We start from the raw sequence: 19,954 nt of genomic DNA on the forward strand, positions 1-19,954 counted from the left end.
GAGATAAAGTATTTACTTTATCAGAGAGAATATCAATAATTGTTTAAGGAGGTATTGCAAGATTGAAATGGTGAGAAGACAGGACCACGATGTATGCAGACTTTTCGGGAATGAAAGTTTGGGTCACCATCCAACCACATAGAGGACTTTGACTGCTAAGATTGTGGCTTGGGGGAGGAGGGCAGAATGGGCAGAAGAGAAACTTAATAGCAAGTACTGCTAACTCATAGTAACAAGTGTATTTGCCTCATATCAGTGGTATTGAATATAAAAAATCTGTTTCTTCAGAATAAGGAGAATGGTAACCTCAGAATATAAACACAATAGGTCCCAGGGATTTGGTTAACCTTATAATACATATTTTAAAAGATGGTGTTTCTGAACAGCAAGCAGTATAGCACTATTTACACAGTAGGAGTTCGGAGTCCTTACACAGCAACATAAGGACTTCACAGTGTTTCAGGGCTCTATGCAGTGAGGCGTGTTGGGACTTCAATAGTGGACCTGAGAAGACTGGCTCCCAAGAAGGTTGGCTGGTACAAAGAGTTATGTGAGCATTTAGACGTTTTGGCATTTAGAGGCACGTGAACGAAAATGGAGAGCCTCTGGGCTGTGCTAATATTTGGTGCTAAGTAGGTTATGAAGCCTTGACTATAGGGAAATCCATCCCATTGAAACAAGGCTCCTGTCATCAATTTGGGGTACAGAGAGTAGTGTCTACACAGTGGAGTGCCAACAAATGGCATGGGGATCAGGGCTCAGATCTGGAGCTCAAATCAAGGATACTGAGGAAAGCTGCTACTTGGTGGACATGAGTAATCCAAGAACTCATCAGAGGACACAAGGTAGTCTAAGGGACATGCCAGCTCATTCCCTTCATAGGATCCCCAGTAGAGTACTAACTAATGTTGGTTGGGTTCTTATTGGCTGAGGGATATGATTGGGCTGATTATGACAGTACAAGGTCTTTAGTCCTGATCACTGGGCACAGTTGGGGAAGGTAGAGACCTAGTGGTGTCCTTTTGGTTACAGTGGCATCACTACTTCCTGACAGTGCTTCTCATGTTCATCTGATGGACATCAAACAATTCTGGGGGTGATATGATTTTACTTGGGTGGTGTCAGAAGATATGTCAAGCTATATAACAATTGGGAAGAAGTAATATAATAACTGGAAGAAAGTAAGAAAAGGCAAATGTGAGAAGTCAGGTAATTAGAAAATATAAAATTTCCAATTATTATTATTTTGGGAGTTTTATTTGAGATATTCCAGAATTTCCAGGATTGAAATAATTTAAAGCCAGAGAGCTGGGAGCCTTCCACATATTGTGTATCTTAAAGAGTAATATTGGGGATTTACAGACTTTTTTACTCAGTGAATTTACTGACAGTGGTCTGAGCATACATGATTAAAAAACTCAGTTCATGTTCTTTGTAGCGACATGGATGAAACTGGAAATCATCATTCTCAGTAAACTATCGCAAGGACAAAAAACCAAACACCGCATGTTCTCACTCATAGGTGGGAATTGAACAATGAGAACACATGGACACAGGAAGGTGAACATCACACTCCAGGGACTGTTGTGGGGTGGGGGGAGGGGGGAGGGATAGCATTAGGAGATATACCTAATGCTAAATGACGAGTTAATGGGTGCAGCACACCAACATGGCACACGTATACATATGTAACAAACCTGCACATTGTGCACATGTACCCTAAAACTTAAAGTATAATATAATAAAATAAAAAAAAGAAAAAAAAAAAAACTTAGAAAAGGCATGACAATACTTCTGTCTTCCGAATTTCTGGATACATCAACCTTCAACTGCTATGGGTTACTAATCTTTAATTTTAAAGAGTATTATGTACTTAAGTAAAGATAAATTCTGACAAATTGGGATAGTTTGCATCAGTAAGAAAGTTTATTGAAATTCATTAGTAAATGAGAACAGAAAGTTGTTTTTCTTTCCATTAAAGAACACTTTCTGGTAAAGTGAAAAAAAGAAATACAGAAATCACAAAACAACCTTGTAGACACCTTATTTTCAAGGTCTATTTCCATAGACCATCAAGACAGAAGTGTTTTCTTGGAGACTTTGTTTTCCATGCATCTGTAAATAATGGTCTGTGTGAAGGGAGACTCTTTCCTCTTGATGCAGTTTAATAGTAGTGTTTCTTGGTTTCTGATTCAACCATAGATGAAAGGACTCTACCGTCGGGTGCCACCTCTTCAATAATTGTCTTGATTACTCTGGTTTTGTTAGTCTCTGTGTGAATGATGGAAAAAAAATTTTAAACAGTCTGTAGGGATCCTTAGTAATTAACAAGCAAATATTGTAAAAAGAAGGAAATTTCAACTTTACATTGTTAAGTCCAAAAAAATGCTTAAGGTATGACATTTTGATGATGCCATTTTTCACGGTTGGTGTTAAGAGTAGTTTGTGAACAAATGCAAACGGAACCGTCTCTAAGATTTTTAATTTTTTAAAACAACTCTAGAGCTTAAAGCGCAAAAAAACCATCACAGGAAGTTAAAACTAATTCTGATTACCCCAGCTAGTTTCTGCTGACCTTGGTCCCTTAGATGAAGACTCGCCCACGGACCCGGAAGAGGAGGACTTGAGGCCTCCGATGGAGCTGCCGCCGCCGCCGCCGCCGCTGCCGGAACTTCCGCCCCGGTAGCCGCCGCCGGAACTGCCGCCGTGGCCGCGGCCGGAGCTTTCGCCCCCGTAGCCGCCGCCGGAGCTGCCGCCGCCGGAGCTTCCGCCTCCGTGGCCGCCGCCGGAACTACTGCCGTGGCCACCGCCGGAGCTTCCGCCGCCGTAGCCGCCGCCGAAACTTCCGCCGCCGCGTCCGCCGCCTCCGGAACTAAACGGGGTGAGGTCACATTCGGTTATCTCTAACGTTGGAAAACGGTGGGTAGCTTTCCAGTTGCCGTTAATTTAGAAAATAAGCAAAACATGTGTTGAGAAAATAAAACCCTGCCAGGAATATGTTTTAAAACCCTGCCAGGTTTGTATTTTAAAACCCATCCTTTGAAAACAATGTTATGTTCACAGAACTCTTAAGAATCTTTTTGGGCCGAATTCATGAGAAAGTGAGATTGCGGTTGGGTACTCCTTTTTCTGTACTCTACCCCCTCTCTTCCCTTCCTCTCATTCTCTGGCATCTTGGGGTTTAGATAAGCCTTGCTATCTGGAATATTGAATAAAAGAAACTGGGATAACTTTTCATTTTAAAATTTACCTTCCCTCTCCTTCTAGCAGGCTGCGGTAGGTTTGAATTTCATTCTCCAGTCGGATCTTAATATCCAGGAGTTGTTGGTATTCAGTATTCTGGCACTCGGTTTCAGCTCGAATCTGTTGCAACTGTTCTTCCAGAGCGGAGATCTGGGCCTGAATCTGTGAGAGCTGCACACAGTAGCGACCTTCTGTTTCTGCCAAGGAGGCTTCCAGGGATTGCTTCTGAAACGGATTTTTTTGTGGCTTAGTGACTTCCTTGTTCAGCTGAGTATAGTGACGCTTATTTGATTATTTAGTAAGGCATTATATAGAAGAATAAGAAAATGAACAGAATTTGTTTTATGTTTAATGGCACCATTTCAGTTTCAGCACTTTTAGATCAACGCCAGTAGTACTTTTCCTCCATTAACATAGAGCTTCACTTTGTTTTCTCTTTCTTACCTCCAACTCTGCATTTTTTTTGTTGCGTTGCATATTCTTAGGTGAGCATGAAACTTTGTATGATAAAGTTGAAGTCATTTCATGAGAGTTAACATACCAGGGCCAGTTGGGACTGTAGTTCTATCTCCAGAGCTTGTACAGTACGTCTCAATTCAGTAATCTCAGATTTATGGCTGGACATCTGTTCAATGTTACTATCAATTTCTGTAGTCCCTTGCTCTAGAGTATTAAAAACAGGGAAAAGGGTGAGGAAATTCTGAAATGATAAAACCTCCATGAGTTTCACTATAAAGGAAGGTTACTTTACCTTTTCATTGAACCAGGCTTCAGCATCTTTGCAGTTTTGTTCAGCAAGTTGTTCATATTGGCTTCTCATGTTATTCAGAAGTTGAGTCAGATCAACACCTGGGGCAGCATTCATTTCCACATTCACATCACCAGTGGACACATTTCGAAGGTCTTTCATTTCCTGTTTGAGGAACAGAAAGATTTAATGGCTACACGAGGACCATAATGAACTCTCTTTTGGCTGGGAAAAGTATAACTTTTGTGTCACCTCCTCGTGGTTCTTCTTCAGATAGGCCAGCTCTTCAGTCAGGCTCTCAATCTGCATCTCCAGGTCAGCCTTGGTCAGGGTGAGCTCATCCAGCACCCTACGCAGGCCGTTGATGTCAGCCTCCACGCTCTGGTGCAGAGCTACCTCATTCTCATACCTGGAACAAGCGTGATATCAATACTGGATGTAACTTATGTACGGGAGATGTATCTGGGCAGAGACTATTTAAAAAGCAAATCTCATGTCATGGCAGTATTTGTCATGTACAGTTCACTCAGGAGTAATAGTGGTTTAATGGAAAAAAGCTTAACAGTTACTTTAAAATGCATTTTCTTCCTTTTAATATTGCCAAAAAGGTAATACTGACATGGAAAATTTCTCAGATAACTCCAATACTATATAACTTTGGGTGAATTCAGGAAAATGTAAATGCCATTGTGGGCATCCTAAGTCATTGTTAAAAATGACTGATGTATTCATTGTGATGGTATTATACAATGATCCCTTAACTTACTTCAGCCTGAAGTCATCAGCTGCCAGCCTGGCATTGTCGATCTGAAGCAGGATATTGGCATTATCAGTTGTTAGGTTGAGGATCTGGAGGGAGAGGCACAGTTATTTAAGAAGAGGTCAGATGCAGATATGGCTTTTGTAGTGGCATTGATGGCATAGATGAACTCTGCACTTTTATGTTATTCTCTTACAAAATCTTGGGGAAATTTTTTATTTTAAATAGGAAATATTGCAGGCTTACCCATATACTTAACTTTGAATTATTTGTTCTCTTGGAATTTCTCCAGTCTTGTATTTCTGTACACAAATTATTCCTTTCTGAAAACTAACTGGAAATGTATAGATGTATTCCTACAAGTGTGGCCTCCTCTTTTAGACTATGTGATTTCCATGTATTTCAGCCATGCTTTGGCTGACTCACACCTGCATTTGTTTAACTTATGATAAATACTAATAAATAAATATATTCTGAACTGGTACACAATAGGTACAATTCAGAAATTCCTTAGAGGCAAGCAGTATCCCATTTTCATACTGGAAAATTCATTTTTCTTGCCATGTTGGTACTGAATATGGCTTATAATCAGTCTGAATAACATTTTGTTCCGATTCGTTTCATGATTTCTTTTTCAGTTTCTGCATTTGTAAATGACCTAGCATATTTTAACTGTGGACTCATTGTATGCTCATTAAAAACTCAAAAGCTCTTAGTAATCTGCCGTTCTCTTAAGACAAGCAACACACATAGTGGATGAAAATTGCCATGACCATACTTTCACAGATGTTTATCTTTGATGAGACTGGGTTATTTTTGAAGCAAGAAAGTAACATAGGTAAACATAGTGAACAGCCACGTTGTGCTTAATTTAAGATTCATCTGTCTGGATTACATGGACAAGATACTTAAAGCTGGATTTAAAAATACCTCTTACCTGATTTTTAAGGTCATCGATGGTTTTGTAGTATTTGCTGTAGTCACGAGGCTGCCCCTGGTGTGAGTTGCCATGCTTTTCATACCACTCTTTGATTTTTCCTTCCAGCTCATAGTTTAATTCTTCCAGAGCTCGAACTTTGTCCAAGTAGGAAGCCAGGTGGTCATTCAGATTCTGTATGGTTACTTTTTCATTTCCAGAGAGAAGGCCACCATCTCCTCCAAATCCACCACCAAAGCCTCCACCAAAGCCGCCCCCACCGAAGCTGCCACCTCCGAAACTGCCCCCTCCAAAGCTGCCTCCATAACCCCCAGCAAAGCTGCTACTTCCATAGCTTCCACCAAAGCTACCTCCACCAAAACCTCCTAATCCTCCATAGCCACCTGATGAGCCCCCAAATCCGCCCCTAACAGAGCTCTCACGGCTAAAGGAGCCACCAATGAACCCCCCTGAGCTAAATCCTTCACCAAGGGAGCCTTTGCTGCTCGAAATTCTTAAGGATGATCCTCCTCCTCCTCCTCCTCCTCCTCTTCCTCCTCTTCCTCCTCCTCCTCCTCTTCCTCCTCCTCCCCCTCCTCCCAGGGAGTGCCTGCTACCAAGGACGGTGACAAGCCTTTATATACTGAGAGGATGTGTCCACATGTGTTACAGTTTGCTTACTTGCATGGTTTTCTTTTTGCCAACTTAGCATCTTTGGCTTGTGATTGCATACATTATCTTCAGTAATAACAAATCCCAATATGTACAATTTTGAATTTGCCCTAAGAATAAACAGGAGGTTTGCTATGTTGAAATTGAAAATGGGTGGAGTTCAGATGAGCATGTTTTATTATACTTTTCACCTGTTGTAGAACATTGAGCAGCCGTTAAGATCCATTTTTCTCAGCACTAATTCAGGTTGCATAGAATGTTTGCAAAGTTTAGAAAAAAAAGTTTCAGCTACAAAATTATAGTTAAAATAAGATTTTTCAAATTCATGTTTTAAACAGTTTTAATTGGAACAACAAATAGCATAAAGTCTGGTGGGATCATGCTATAATAAGGTTCTTGTAGACAACTGGAGGGAATCGAAAAAGTTTCTAAAAATTTAACTAGCATCAATAGTTGCCACACATAAAACATTAAAGCCATTAAACCACAATTTAGGAGATTGTGTTTGTAGGAGATCTTTTAATTTATTTGGCAAATGAGAGTATATTGATATTTTGCCTAAGAAAGTGGAAGTAATGATTTTAGAATTTTCTAATTAATGATGGCATTATTTTTAACATTAAAAAATCTGAAATCATTAAGTTATCCTGGATTATTTTGCACTTTTAAATTCATCATAGTTAAGGTTTCTGTGAAGACCATAATAATGCAGAAAATTTGCATTATTTTCTTAGCATGAAATCCGAAGAACTAACTCATAGTACTTTACACTAAGTTCTGATTGAGTAAAAAGGGAAAATTTGGATATGTTATGATTGCAAGTAAAAGTTTGCTTGCAAAAATGTAAATCTGTATTAGAGAATGATACTTGCACCAAATATTATGAACTAGATTGTGCACATGTGTTCCCAAGCTGGGTTCAGTTTCTCAATAAAAACAATGCATTTTCTTGGATATACTGTGTACAGAATTTGGTATAACAGTTTGTCTAGTGAAGTAAATTGGGATTTTGGTACACTGTATAAGATTATATCTACCCATAGGCTATGACATTGCTGTTGTTTGGATTATATATTCATACATGTTTTACAATTATGTAGTGCTGTTTGTGATGCTGTGATTTAAAAATTTCTAGAACAAGCTGTTGAGATAGGAATGGTGGTTATTACTATTTCTTTTCTTCCTTTCTTTCTTTGTTTTTTTGAGACGGAGTCTTGCTCTGTCGCCCAGGCTGGGGTGCAGTGGCGCCATCTTGGCTCACTGCAAGCTCCACTTCCTGGGTTCACACCATTCTCCTGCCTCAGCCTCCCGAGTAGCTGGGACTACAGGTGTGTGCTACCATGCCCGGCTAATTTTTTGTATTTTTAGTAGAGACAGGGTTTCATCATGTTAGCCAGGATGGTCATGATCTCCTGACCTCTTGATCTGCCCGCCTTGGCCTCCCAAAGTGCTGGGGTTACGGGCGTGGTTACTGTTATTTCTAATTTATAGAAGAGGAAGTTGAAGTCGAGAGGTTGTGATTTTTTCCTGAAGATATGTAACAAGTGGTTGAACTGCAATTAGAAGCTTGGTCTTTAAACTCCTTGGTTCTTTTCTACTTTACCAATGTGTGTATATATTATCTGCTCCAGTAGATTTGGTCTAATGGAAATGAATGACTCTAATTCTCACCATAAACTTCTCCAAATGGGGAAAAAGAGCAAAACAAAAAGAACTTAGAATCATGAAAATATTGAAAGGGTAATGATTGGCACACACTCTACCTTTAGTAATTGTTTTTTCAAATTAAGTTTATGGCTGCACATTTTGGTTTATGAAAACTACAGAAATAGTTTCTGTAGGGAAGGGGAATGTGGTTGGGAGCATTAATCAAATGTTGATTGTTAAAGTGGAAGTTACTACCCAGCAAATCGCAACTCTTCCAACTTGTTAGCACATGCAAATGGGGCAGTAGTTAAAAGAAAAACTGAAACCCAATCATGGGAATTGATTCTTGATGAAGATAACCTACATTTAAAGAAGGCTATGATAAATCAGGATAGGAAAAGAAAAAACTCCAATAACTTCAGAGAACATGTTGAAACCTTGATATTAATGAAACCTTTTTGGAAAGAAACATTTTAATTAAAGAGATATTTTGATTGATTTTACCTGTAATGAGCACAAGTTTTGGATCTTAGTATTACCAATTTTGTTTTAGTATTAGCCTATAATTTTCCCCCCAGTGGAAAATATAGAAATCCCAATCTCCTTTCAGTTAATTAACAAGTGATATGAAGAGATCTCTGTTACAATCATATTAAACCAAAGAATATATGAAAGGGAATCTTTGCATGAAAGTACATGAGAACAAATACAGGTATGGAGGGCCTTCTAATACTATAACATTTAATTTAAGCTACCTTTACTGTTATTACCAAAGATTACTTATTAACTTGTATACTGTAGAAATTGATTTGTCTTTATTCACACTGTCATTTGTTGAAATCAGCCTTTGGCATGAGTAAAATTAAGAGGTGCCACATAATAATTCTACAGCTAAATTGGATGAACATTTATGATTCTAGTCTTGGCACCTTTTACACTTGATTGCTATAATCCACTGTAACTGTATTTTCATTGTGCTCAATTTTTATTGTGTCTCTATGTAAAGTGCATTGGTAGGTATTTAAAAGATAGAAAAATGAATGAGATGCAGCTACCATCCTTATGGATCTTGCCAGTAGTTACAGTCTAATTGAGGAGACATGACATATACCATCAGCTTAAGCACTGTATGCTATATAAATGGAAAATGATGGTGGGGCTTGGATGTGTAGGGGGAAGGAGTTAACATTTCCTGAACATCTGCTATGATCTAGGTGGTTTACTTTTCTTTAATCCTGCCCTAGATTCTCTAAGATAGGTATTATTACCTCGTTTAATAGCTAAAAAACCTAAACCTTAAAAAGTTTTAGAAATTTGCCAGATTATCTATGTATTTGTTTATTTATATATCAGCAGTGTCTGTGTGATGACACACAGCCTGGTTTTGAGTCAAGAGATACAGTTACAAAGGTGCTAGTTTTCATGACACCAGACTGGCACTCTTAAGACTAATGAGCAAGGGGTGATGTTGGAATGGGGCCACCTGAGAAAGTTTCATGGTGCAGTTGAAATTTAAGCTGAGTCTTGTAAGGAAGAGTAGGACTTTTCATGTGTGCAACAGCAGAGAGAAGACTTCTGGGAAGTCGGTACTGTGAAAATGCCAAGCAAGTGGAGACACTGAGTGACCAGTTTGGCTGGAGTAGATCATCCCTATATATTAATTTATTCATTTCATTCAGCAGGTTTTATCGAGCACCTGCAATATGGCTTGGGGAATGCATAGGTGACCAAGATACAGCTCTTACCCTTCAAGAGTTTACAATCTACTTGGAGAGGCAAACAAACATACCCACGTATCAGATATTATAATATAGGGTAATCTGGGCTACATTTGAACAATGTTCAGGGTTCCGAGGAATTACAGAGAGGTTGTCTAACAGTCTAGTGAATGTGTGTGCATGTGTGTGTGTGTATGTGTGGTGTGAGTGCACAAGGAAAGAATAGTGAAGTAAAGTTTGGGATTGGAGATGAGTTTTGGTTTAAGACGTGAATTTGAGGTAATATCAGGATATTTGTGTAAACATGTCTTTAAGCAATTGCGGGACTGCAGTTAAGGACAGAGTTCAGAATAGCAGACTTTGGGGGTAGTTAGGATCCCTAAGGGAAGGAATTTAGAGAGAAATGTACAGAAGGTCTAATTCTGAACTTTTGGAGTCACTTTAGGGGCTGGGAAGAAGAATTAGAGCTAGAGAATAATCCTGAAAAGAAGGACATCTAGGACCAGGGAAAGGGGGAAAGAGGGTCAGTGGAGCCAAAGGAGAAGAGAACACGGGTGAAGTGATCACCCGAGAGGACAATGAAAAGGTGGATTGAGGAAAGCATTTTGGAACCATTGGCATCCTTCCAGAGGACAGTTTTAATTGAGTAGTGGTGGGGCAATTCATGATGCATACCCAATATTGGAATTGATGACTTTGCTTATGGTATTTTATTTTCATGTTGTCCAGTTTATCCATTTCTTCTTTAATTGCTTCTGAACTTTGAGTCGTTGTTAAGACGGGTATAAGTGCTATTTGCATGGGGTTAATTTGGCCGGAGCTCTAGAAGCATGTTGTGGATTCAAGTTTGTTAATCAGTTTGACTTGTCTCACTGTTAGGATTTGGATCCTTTTTATTTCTTCCTTATTTTGCTTCAAGTAAAATCCTCTTTTGAAGTTTCTAGCTGAAAATTCTATTTTCAAGTTTCCTTTTCTGATTGAGATATAATACATATAATTGAGATATAATACATAGTTTAGGTAGTTGCAGAAGGACAAATCTGGTAATGCAGGTTATATCTCAAGATGGCAAGGTTGATGTAAATATTGAGAATTTTCTGTTGTTTATCACAAAGTTTAAGAGTCAGGCATTTTCTTTTTACTGTTCTGTGGCTGTGCAAATTGCTTAATATACTTTTGTGATTACTACCCACAGAGTCGAAACAAAGTGGAAAATTGTATCACTATTTGATAGATTTGGTACCTTCTTCTCAGATAGCTGATTGTCGGACAATTAAGATATCAATGGATAAAGTTCATGTCTTCTCATTGGTAAACTTCTAAAATTCGGGGATCTTAAATCTACAAACACTCCTATATCAATTTTTCTGAAACTTCTGGGACTGTACTGTGATGGAAGCCACAAAAATATGGAAACTGCTTGAAGGCTTTTGAGGGTAGTGTAGCAGGGTAAGTGGGTGGGCTCTGGGGTCAGACTGCTGGGGTTAGAATCCAGGCTCCACCATTTACTGTGAGGTTTCATCTCAATGTCCTCCTCTCTAAAGTAGGGATTGTAATTTTTGTTACTCTATGGAGTTGTAGCAGGAGTCAAATGAGTTAATAAATATAAAGCGTTTAGAACAATGATTTGCATGCATAGAATAAGCACTTAATGAATATATTTTTGCTGCTATTACTGTTTTGTGATCTCTGTTTCTCATAGGCTAACCCACTGTCCAACCCACAGGATGCCTTCAAAATAGGAATGAATGAAAGGATAGGGTGAGAAGTTAGAAAATGGCTCGTGAGGGAGGAGAAAATGGCTGGAGAGGAAAGTAGGGTGGGGAAAAGGTGTTCAGCTTGATAACTGTTGTGATAAACTGTCATCTGTTTTTCTTTGAGTGACACTTCCTTTCACTTTAAACTTCATTTCTTTATCTCCTACATCCACCAGGGCACTAATTTTGTCACCTTCTCTTTGTCATAGCTAATGTATTCATTTCTTTCTGTGTAGCCCCACTGTAACTGCCCTAATCTGGGCTTTCACCACTTCTCAAAGATTACTTCACCAGCTTCTGAAGTGGTTTTCTTGACTCAGCACTGTCAATTAAGATCTGTTCACTGCGGCAAGATTGGTGTTCTTGAAGCAGTACTGTCATCACTTCATCAACATACTCAGACCTCTTGTGGACGGATTAAGTCTTCTTCATACCCTTGCCTGACTCTGTCTGTCCAACCTCATGCTCCCTGCAGTGAGTCAGGGTGGGGAGTGGAAGGAGTGCTACATTCTCTTCATAAAGTAATTATGTGGCCCTGGGCAAGATACTCAGCTTTCTGTGTCTCAGTTTACTACCCTATAAAATATGGATAGTAATATTAAATATTAAAATATGGATAATAATCCATGATTCAGTGAAAAAATGTGTGTTAGCATCTCCTTTAAGAATCCTTTAATTACTTAATCCTTTAAGCAGGCCTTTCTTACTCTTGGCTAAGATGCTATGCTTTGTTCCATTTTAAGGCCTGTGTTTGCTGCTCTTGCCTTAGAATGCCCATCTTCTGCTTTGCTGTTTATTCAAGTTATTCTACCTCAACTCCAGACTCTGACTTAAATGCCATCTCCTTCACGAGACTTGTCACCATTAGTCTCTAGTTCACGGCTGTCTCTTTCTTCTCATTTCCTATGTTGCACAACTTTGTGTTTTATAATTTGTTATAATATTCTGGCCTCTTTATTAGTGTTCCCAATGCGATACGACATTTAAGTTCCTTTAGAGAACGGAGGGTGCCTCTGCTCTTGCTGCACCCCGTACTCATTGTTCTCTGAATGTTTCCGTATTGCCTCAGTGCCTTTCCCCACTTTCTTTGCCTTTATTTTTTTTCTCTAAACTCTTGGCCTGTATGTTTTGGCAATAGTGCAAGTTAAAAATTTAAATAAAGGCTGGTTGAAGACAACTAATTTAATTTTGCTTTAAAGGAAATTATGATACTTTTTGATGTAAGAATGTGTAAGAATGATAAGAAAACCAAGATTCTGCATAGGAATTTTAAAATACCTTAAAGTATATAAAGATATATTCCTTCGAATGGAAATACACTATATGTATTAAGAAAACATTTTAGCCCTCACTCTTTCCTCTTCATTAAAGGTCACTTTTTTTTTTGTCTTGGATCTGTTGAGATTATCTTGATACTAGTAACCTGCTAAAATATATCTGTAGTTTTATTCTAAAATTTGAATTTTTTTCATACATCACATCAAATTAAAAAGCTTCTGCACAGCAAAGGAAACAATCAACAAAGTAAAGAGACAGCTCACAGAATGAGAGAAAATATTTGCAAACTATCAATCTGACAGAGGATTAATAACCAGAATATATAAGGAGCTCAAACAACTCAATAGGAAAGAAAACCTAATAATCTGATTAAAAAATGGGCAAAAGATCTGAATAGACATACAAATCTCAGAAGAAGACATACAGGCTAGGCATGGTGGCACACACCTCTAATCCCAGCACTTAGGGAGACTGGGATGGGAGGACTACTTGAGCCTAGGAATTCAAGACCAGCCTGGGTAATGTAGGGAGACCCCATCTCTACAAAAAATGAAAATAAATTAGCTGGGTGTGATGGTATGTGTCTGTAGTCTCAGCTACTTGGGAGGCTGAGGTGAGCCCTGTTCATGCCACTGCACTCCAGCCTGGGCAACAGAGTAACCTCAAAAAAAAAAAAAAAAAATAAGAAAACATATAATGGCAAACAGGTATATAAAAAGGGGCTCAACATCATTGATCATCAGAGAAATGACTCAAAACTGTGCAATGAGAATGTAATTCTCATTGCCGTTGAATGAATAGTGTAAATTATTACAGTCACAATAATTTGTTGTACATCTCACCCCACTTAAAATGGCTTTTATCCAAAGGAGAGGCAATAATGAATGCTAGTGAGGATGTGGAGAAAAGGGAACCCCCTCGTACACTGTTCTTGGGAATGTAAATTAGTACAGCCACTCTGGAGAACAGTATGGAGGTTCCTCAAAAAGCTAATAATAGAACTACTGTATGATCCAGCAGTCCCGCTGCTACATATATACCCAAAATCATGGAAATCAGTATATCAGTGAGGTATCTGCACCCTCTTTTTTTTTTTTTTTTTTTTTTTTGCAATACTATTCACAATAGCCAAGATGTGGAAACAGCCTAAGTGTCCATCAACAGACAGGTTGTTAAAGAAAATGTGGTACATATGCTCAATGGGGTACTATTCAGCCATAAAAAAGAATGAGATCCTGTTATTGCAACAACTTGACTGGACCTGGAGGACATTATGTTAAGTGAGAGAAACCAGGCATAGAAAGATGAACTTCTCATGTTCTCACTCGTTTGTGGGAGCTAAAAATGAGAACAATTGAACTCATAGAGATAGAGAGTAGAATAATGGTTACCAGAGGCTGGGAAGGGTAGTGTGGGGTGAGGGGGCTGGGAAGTGGGGATAGTTAATGGGTACAAAAATATAATTAGATAGAACAAATCTAATCTAGTATTTGATAGCACAACCGGGTGATTATAGTCACAATAATTTATTGTACATTTTAAATTAAAAGAATATTATTGGGATATTTGTAACACAAAGAAATGATAAATGCTTGAGGTGATGGGTACACGTTTACCTGGGTGTGATTATTATGCATTGTTGCCTGTATTGAAATATCTCTTGTTCCCTCTGAATAATACAGTTACCATGGACCCATAAAAAGTTAAAAATTTTGAATTTTTTTTCTATTAGGAGAATTGACAATTCTAGTTGGGTTTCTGGCTAGCTAGCCTATGAGTATGTTGTAATTGAAGGATTAAATATAATATAACTTAGCTTTTAAATTTTATTAGTATGTCATGGATTTCTTTTCAGGTAAATTAATTTCATTCTGTAAAAGACAATTGCTATGAGTTAGCTGCATTAGTAGGATAATTAATTAACATATAACATAAAATAGAAACATAATATCCCTTTTAGTTTTCATAAAAAATAGTGAAGCTGAAAGTACCAAACAATTCTCTACAGACCCCAATTTTAAGATATTGAAACTGAACATTGTCCGAAATTCAGTGGCTGTTTTCTCCCCCTCATAAATCTAAGAAAATTCGTTTAGTTCCAGTTGTGGTTGCTTGTCCAATTGGTCATTTCAAGGATGGCTGGATATGAGAGAAAAATAGCATTATAATTGGGTATAACTTAGTAATTTTTACTTAGAGAGTCTGGACAGATCGAAATGGAGTAGAGAAAGTTTTGGATTAGAAATGATACATACAGAGGTTAACATTTACAGTGAAAGCAGTAATCCCCCACTCTAGTGATTTTAGGTCAGTATATGTAACGTGCTTAAATTTAAAGGAAAAAGTCTTAAGGAATCAAATTAATTTCCTCATTTTAAAGGTTTTTAAAAAATACTTGACCTTATGGACTCAGACAACTGGTCAATTTCATAATAAATGGACCTCTGTTTTTGAATCACTTTTTTTTTGGTAAGGGGGTTGTAAGAATGGTAGAGGAATAGATTTAAATAATTATTTAAATGTAACACACAATAGTAACAGAGAAAATGTACCGTAACCATTCTGTGGCTTCTTTCACAAGGCTGACGATTGACAATGTCCAAAGAACTTTTGATTTCTTGTATTAAACCCATTAAACAAATATGCAAATAACATTTGCAAAGTCAGTCCTAAGATAGAGTTTATAGAGCTTGTTGAGAGTTTTTTATGTTCCAAGACCTGTTCTAAATTTTACTTGCATTTTTGTCTCATCAAATCCTGTTGGCAACTTTATGAGGGAAATTTTATTTTATTTTATTTATTTTGAGATGGAATTTTGTTCTTGTTGCCCAGGCTGGAGTGCAGAAACTCAATCTTGGCTCACCACAGCCTCAGCCTCCCAGGTTCAAGCGATTCTCCTGCCTCAGCCTCCCAAGTAGCTGGGATTACAGGCATGAGCCACCATGCCTGGCTAATTTTGTATTTTTAGTAGAGACGAGGTTTCTTCGTGTTGGTCAGGCTGGTCTCGAACTCCTGACCTGAGGTGATCCACCCGCCTCAGCCTTCCAAAGTGCTGGGATTACAGACATGAGCCACCACCCTTGGCCAGAAATTTTATTTTAACTAAAATTAGTTGGCCAGGCGCAGTGGCTCACTCCTGTAGTTCCATCACTTTGGGAGGCCAAGGCAGGAGGATGGCATGAGCCCAGGAGTTCGAGACCAGCCTGGGCAACATGGCGAAACCCCGTCTCTCCAAACACACACACACACACACACACACACACACACACACACACACACACACAGCCTGGTGTGATGGCACGTGTCTGTGGGCCCAGCTACTCAAGAGGGTGAGGTGAGAGGATCACCTGAGCCCAAAAGGTCGAGGCTGCAGTGAGCTGTGATTGCACCACTGCACTCCAGCCTGGGTGACAGAGCAAGACCCTGTTTCCCAAAAACCCCCTCAAAAAAGAAGAGAAATTAGTTAAAATTTAGCATTCCCAAAACTATTCAATAGAGGGACTTTGGTGGGATTTGAACACAGACCTATCTTCAGAGCTTTTTAAAAACACAATGATTAACTGTTTTTTCTTTTTTTAAACACATTGTTGCTGGCTTAAACATCGAGTAACTCCTAAAACTCTTTTGAAATGAGCTAAAATTGTATTTTTCAGTCATGTGACTTGGAAAATTAACACGAACATAAGGGATTTTAGTTTCTTTTTCAGACTAGACAAACCTTCCTTATCATACTTTTGTATGAAAAAAAAACAGACTAATTTGAAAAGAAAAAGAACTAATAAGGTAAGATGTCCTGCCCTGGAAGAGATCAGACTTGTAGGCCTTGTCTGTTCCCAGGCGAGACTCTGCACTAACTTCTTGAGGGTCCCTCTGGCATGGGTTTATGGAGGTTCCTAACTCTTTGGCAGACCAGTCATTAAAATAACAAATCACAGCAATTAGCCACCATGCATAATTGAAGCATTAATCCTTTTATAATGCCGGCTTTTTCAGATGGAGCTAACACCCATTATGGAGATTAACCACTTTTCATCAGGTTTTTAAGTCTTGAGGAATACAACCCTGAACACAAGGTGTGTATCTGAATTAATTTAGTAGTAAACTATGACATGGAGGGGTTCTGCTGCTTTGAAAGTTTCCAACTTATATACATTCAAAAGCTATTAAACTTTTTGGTGTCTCTCCAAATATTTTCCATATTGATAATTTTGGTTGAAATGTAGAGCTAGTTAGAATTTTCTAGTCTAATGCTTAGATATAAATGAGTGCATATTTGCAGAGCTATAAGATGTTGCATTATTTTATTTTCTTGGCATCTGGAACATAAATGCTAAATTTGGTCTAGTTAGAATTTCCTGCTTCCCTCCCTCCCCTGCTTCCTTCCTTCCATCTCAAAACTCTCCAAGGATGAAGACCCCACAAGCTATATTGGGGTAACATATTGTAACAGTAGTTACTTTCAGTTTCTGTCAAACTAGATTAAAAAGAAGACAAGTATCACATGTTCTCACTCATGTGGGAGCTAAAAAAGTTGATCTCATCGAGATAAAGAGTGTATAATGGTTACCAGAGAGGCTAGGAGGATAGTAGGGAGGCGGGGGAGAGAAAGTAGGGGATAAAGAGGGGTTGGTTGATGGGTACAAAATTACAATTAGAGGGAATAAGATCTAGTGTTCAGTAGCACAATAGAGTGACTATCGTTGACAAATTCACTGTATATTTTAAATAACTAGAGTGAAATTAGAATGTCCCTAATACAAAGAAATAAGTGAGGTGATGAATATCCCCATTATCCTGATTTGATCATTACACATTGTATGCTTGTATCAAAATATCACATGTACCCCATATATATGCATAACTACTATGTATCCATAAAATTTTAAAAAAATTTAAAAGAGGAAAGCAATGGAAAATAAAAGTAAAAAGATGATTCATCAAAAATTACAACGTAGAAGAATAGTGCAGAATGGCGTAAACTAGTACCACATAGAACTTAATTTGTAATTGTAAAGAAACCATGTAAGTATATTTACTCCTGGTATTGTGTCTTTCTCTCTTATCCTAATTTACTGTTCCTCTATAGTTTAAAATTAAAGAATTGCTTTTAAATTTTACAGGGCAAACATTATACTGTGGAGACACAAAATGTTTTGAGACATCTGTGACCAGACATGTCACGTGTGAATATACCATTGGATTTCAAAGCAACACGTTGTAATTTTTTTTGTTTTTTCCTTTTACAACAGATTCATTTTATTGTTATCACCATGGGGCGTATCCTGTTGTTGAGTTCTCTGGTTCAGACCTCTGAAGACTTCTCAGATGGATCCTAGGTCTCTGGGCTTGCCCTGAAATTACTCGCTGCTCAGGGAGAGAGTTGGAATGGTTGGCATCCTCCCACTCTGTTGCTCCGGCTGTGACCCCTCACTCTGTTGCTCCAGTTGTGTCCCCTCTGTTGCTCTGACTGCAGCTCATTCTGTTAGAGTCACTCATTCCGTTGGTCACTGTGGCCGGAGGGTGTTGGCAGCTCCCTTCCTCAAGTCTTCTTAAAGCCGTGGATTTTTGTGGAGCCTTTTTCTTCCTGGCTCTCCCTTGAGTTGTTTCCCTTTCTTCGCTATCTTGGGACTCTTCTTTGTGCTTCCGGATGTCGGTTGAGAGAATGACTTCTTCTTCCGTGTCTCCTTGGTGTTGGCTGGTGGTTGCTCTTCAACAGCTGGACCGGAGGCTCTCGGTTTTCTCTTCAGCTTCAACAAGTCAGTCTCTCTCAAGGGTCTCACGTTGCAGCATTCTTACCAGAGGTCATTGGGCCTGGAGTTCCAGTTCCAGTGTCTGGAGAGTCCACCTCAGCTCAGCAATCTCATGCCGGTTGCCAATTGTCAGCAGAAGCCAATGCCTGTCCATCAGTTCTTTACGCCGAGGTGTTAGAGTGGAATAAAAATATAAATACTACTACTAGTTTTCATGACTTCTGCTTAATATTGGATATTTTTTTGTTTTGTTTTGTTTTGTTTTGTCGGTGTTAGACTTACCTTACATTAAACCAGGCCTTAGCCTTTCTGTGGCTTTGTTGTGGCAAAGCCTCATATTACTCTCTAGTCTGGTTCAGCAGGACAGTCAGGTCCACACCTGGGCCCGTTTGTTTTCTACATTTAGTGGCAAAGCCTCATATTACTCTCTAGTCTGGTTCAGCAGGACAGTCAGGTCCACACCTGGGCCCGTTTGTTTTCTACGTTTACCTCAACATAAGGTAGCTTATCATTGTCAGCCTTCATCTCCTGATCCAACATAAAATAAGATGCCACAGGTTACTTGATTTTGCATCTGGAATATGATTATTTAAAGAAATTAAAAATTTAACACTGAAAATATAGAATTTAGAAATCTTTTTTAAGGTTTCAAAAAACTTCTAGAGACAACAAAATAGTGTTATTAGATTTAGCAAATAAAATACAGAATGCCAATTAAATTTGAATTTCAAATAAACATTGAATTTTTTTTGGTATAACTATGTTCCATGCAATATTTGGGACATATCTGTTATATTATTCATTGTTTACCTGAAATTATAATTTAAACTGAGAGTTCTGTATTTTATCTGGCAACCCTATTATAAAAATATTTAGGATCAATATAAAGGAATAATATTTTTAATTTTTACAAAATATTTTAATATAAGTAATTTATTTGATTTTCACTGTCATCCTGAGAGGTAAGTTTTGCCTCACAGTCTATGTTACTTTACCTGTGTTTTATGAAAAGACTGTCTGTTATAATGATAGGCACCACTACCGTATCTTGACAAGTATTGACATACTGAAACTTTACATTCATTTTGTGTAGTTCCCGCCTCTTCATGATTGTTTCTGAGGTAAGTCAGCTCCTCCATCTGGCTTTCCATTTGCAACTCTAGGTTAGTCTTGTTCAAAGTCCACTCATCTAAGACACTTTGCAGGCCCTTGCTATCAGCCTCAACACACTGAAAAAGGACAACTTTACTCTGGTATCTGAACAGAGCCCAATTAGAAGAATCAATACAGCTTAGATGGAGGTCTCCTCATCCAGTGGTAATAAAACATCCCACATAGTGGAGCTTAAAGAGCACAGCACTGGGGTGTGATGACATGGGTTCAAATTGCACCTCTGCCATGTTCAGCTGTCACCTTGGGCAAATTACTTCTCTGAACCTTAGTTTTCTCATCATTAAAATGGGAA

The 19,954-nt window shown here is 38.4% G+C and overlaps 1 protein-coding gene and 1 pseudogene across 1 annotated transcript; one reads left to right on the forward strand and one right to left on the reverse strand.

Annotated features, from left to right (window-relative positions):
* Positions 1–1,904: 1,904 nt before the first annotated feature.
* LOC129469644 (keratin, type I cytoskeletal 10-like) lies at positions 1,905–6,213 on the reverse strand (the record flags this gene model as incomplete). The annotated part of the gene is made up of 8 exons (XM_063628403.1): positions 1,905–2,271; positions 2,576–2,872; positions 3,251–3,468; positions 3,785–3,904; positions 3,995–4,156; positions 4,244–4,400; positions 4,758–4,840; positions 5,689–6,213. Coding segments are annotated over 8 exons (1,569 nt in total), but the record flags the coding sequence as incomplete, so codon positions are not given.
* Positions 2,837–19,031, forward strand: LOC129469645 (uncharacterized protein KRT10-AS1-like; annotated as a pseudogene).
* The last annotated feature ends 923 nt before the right edge of the window (positions 19,032–19,954 follow it).

This window comes from Symphalangus syndactylus, chromosome 20 (genome assembly GCF_028878055.3).
Source record: "Symphalangus syndactylus isolate Jambi chromosome 20, NHGRI_mSymSyn1-v2.1_pri, whole genome shotgun sequence".
Classification (NCBI taxonomy): Eukaryota; Metazoa; Chordata; class Mammalia; order Primates; family Hylobatidae; genus Symphalangus; species Symphalangus syndactylus.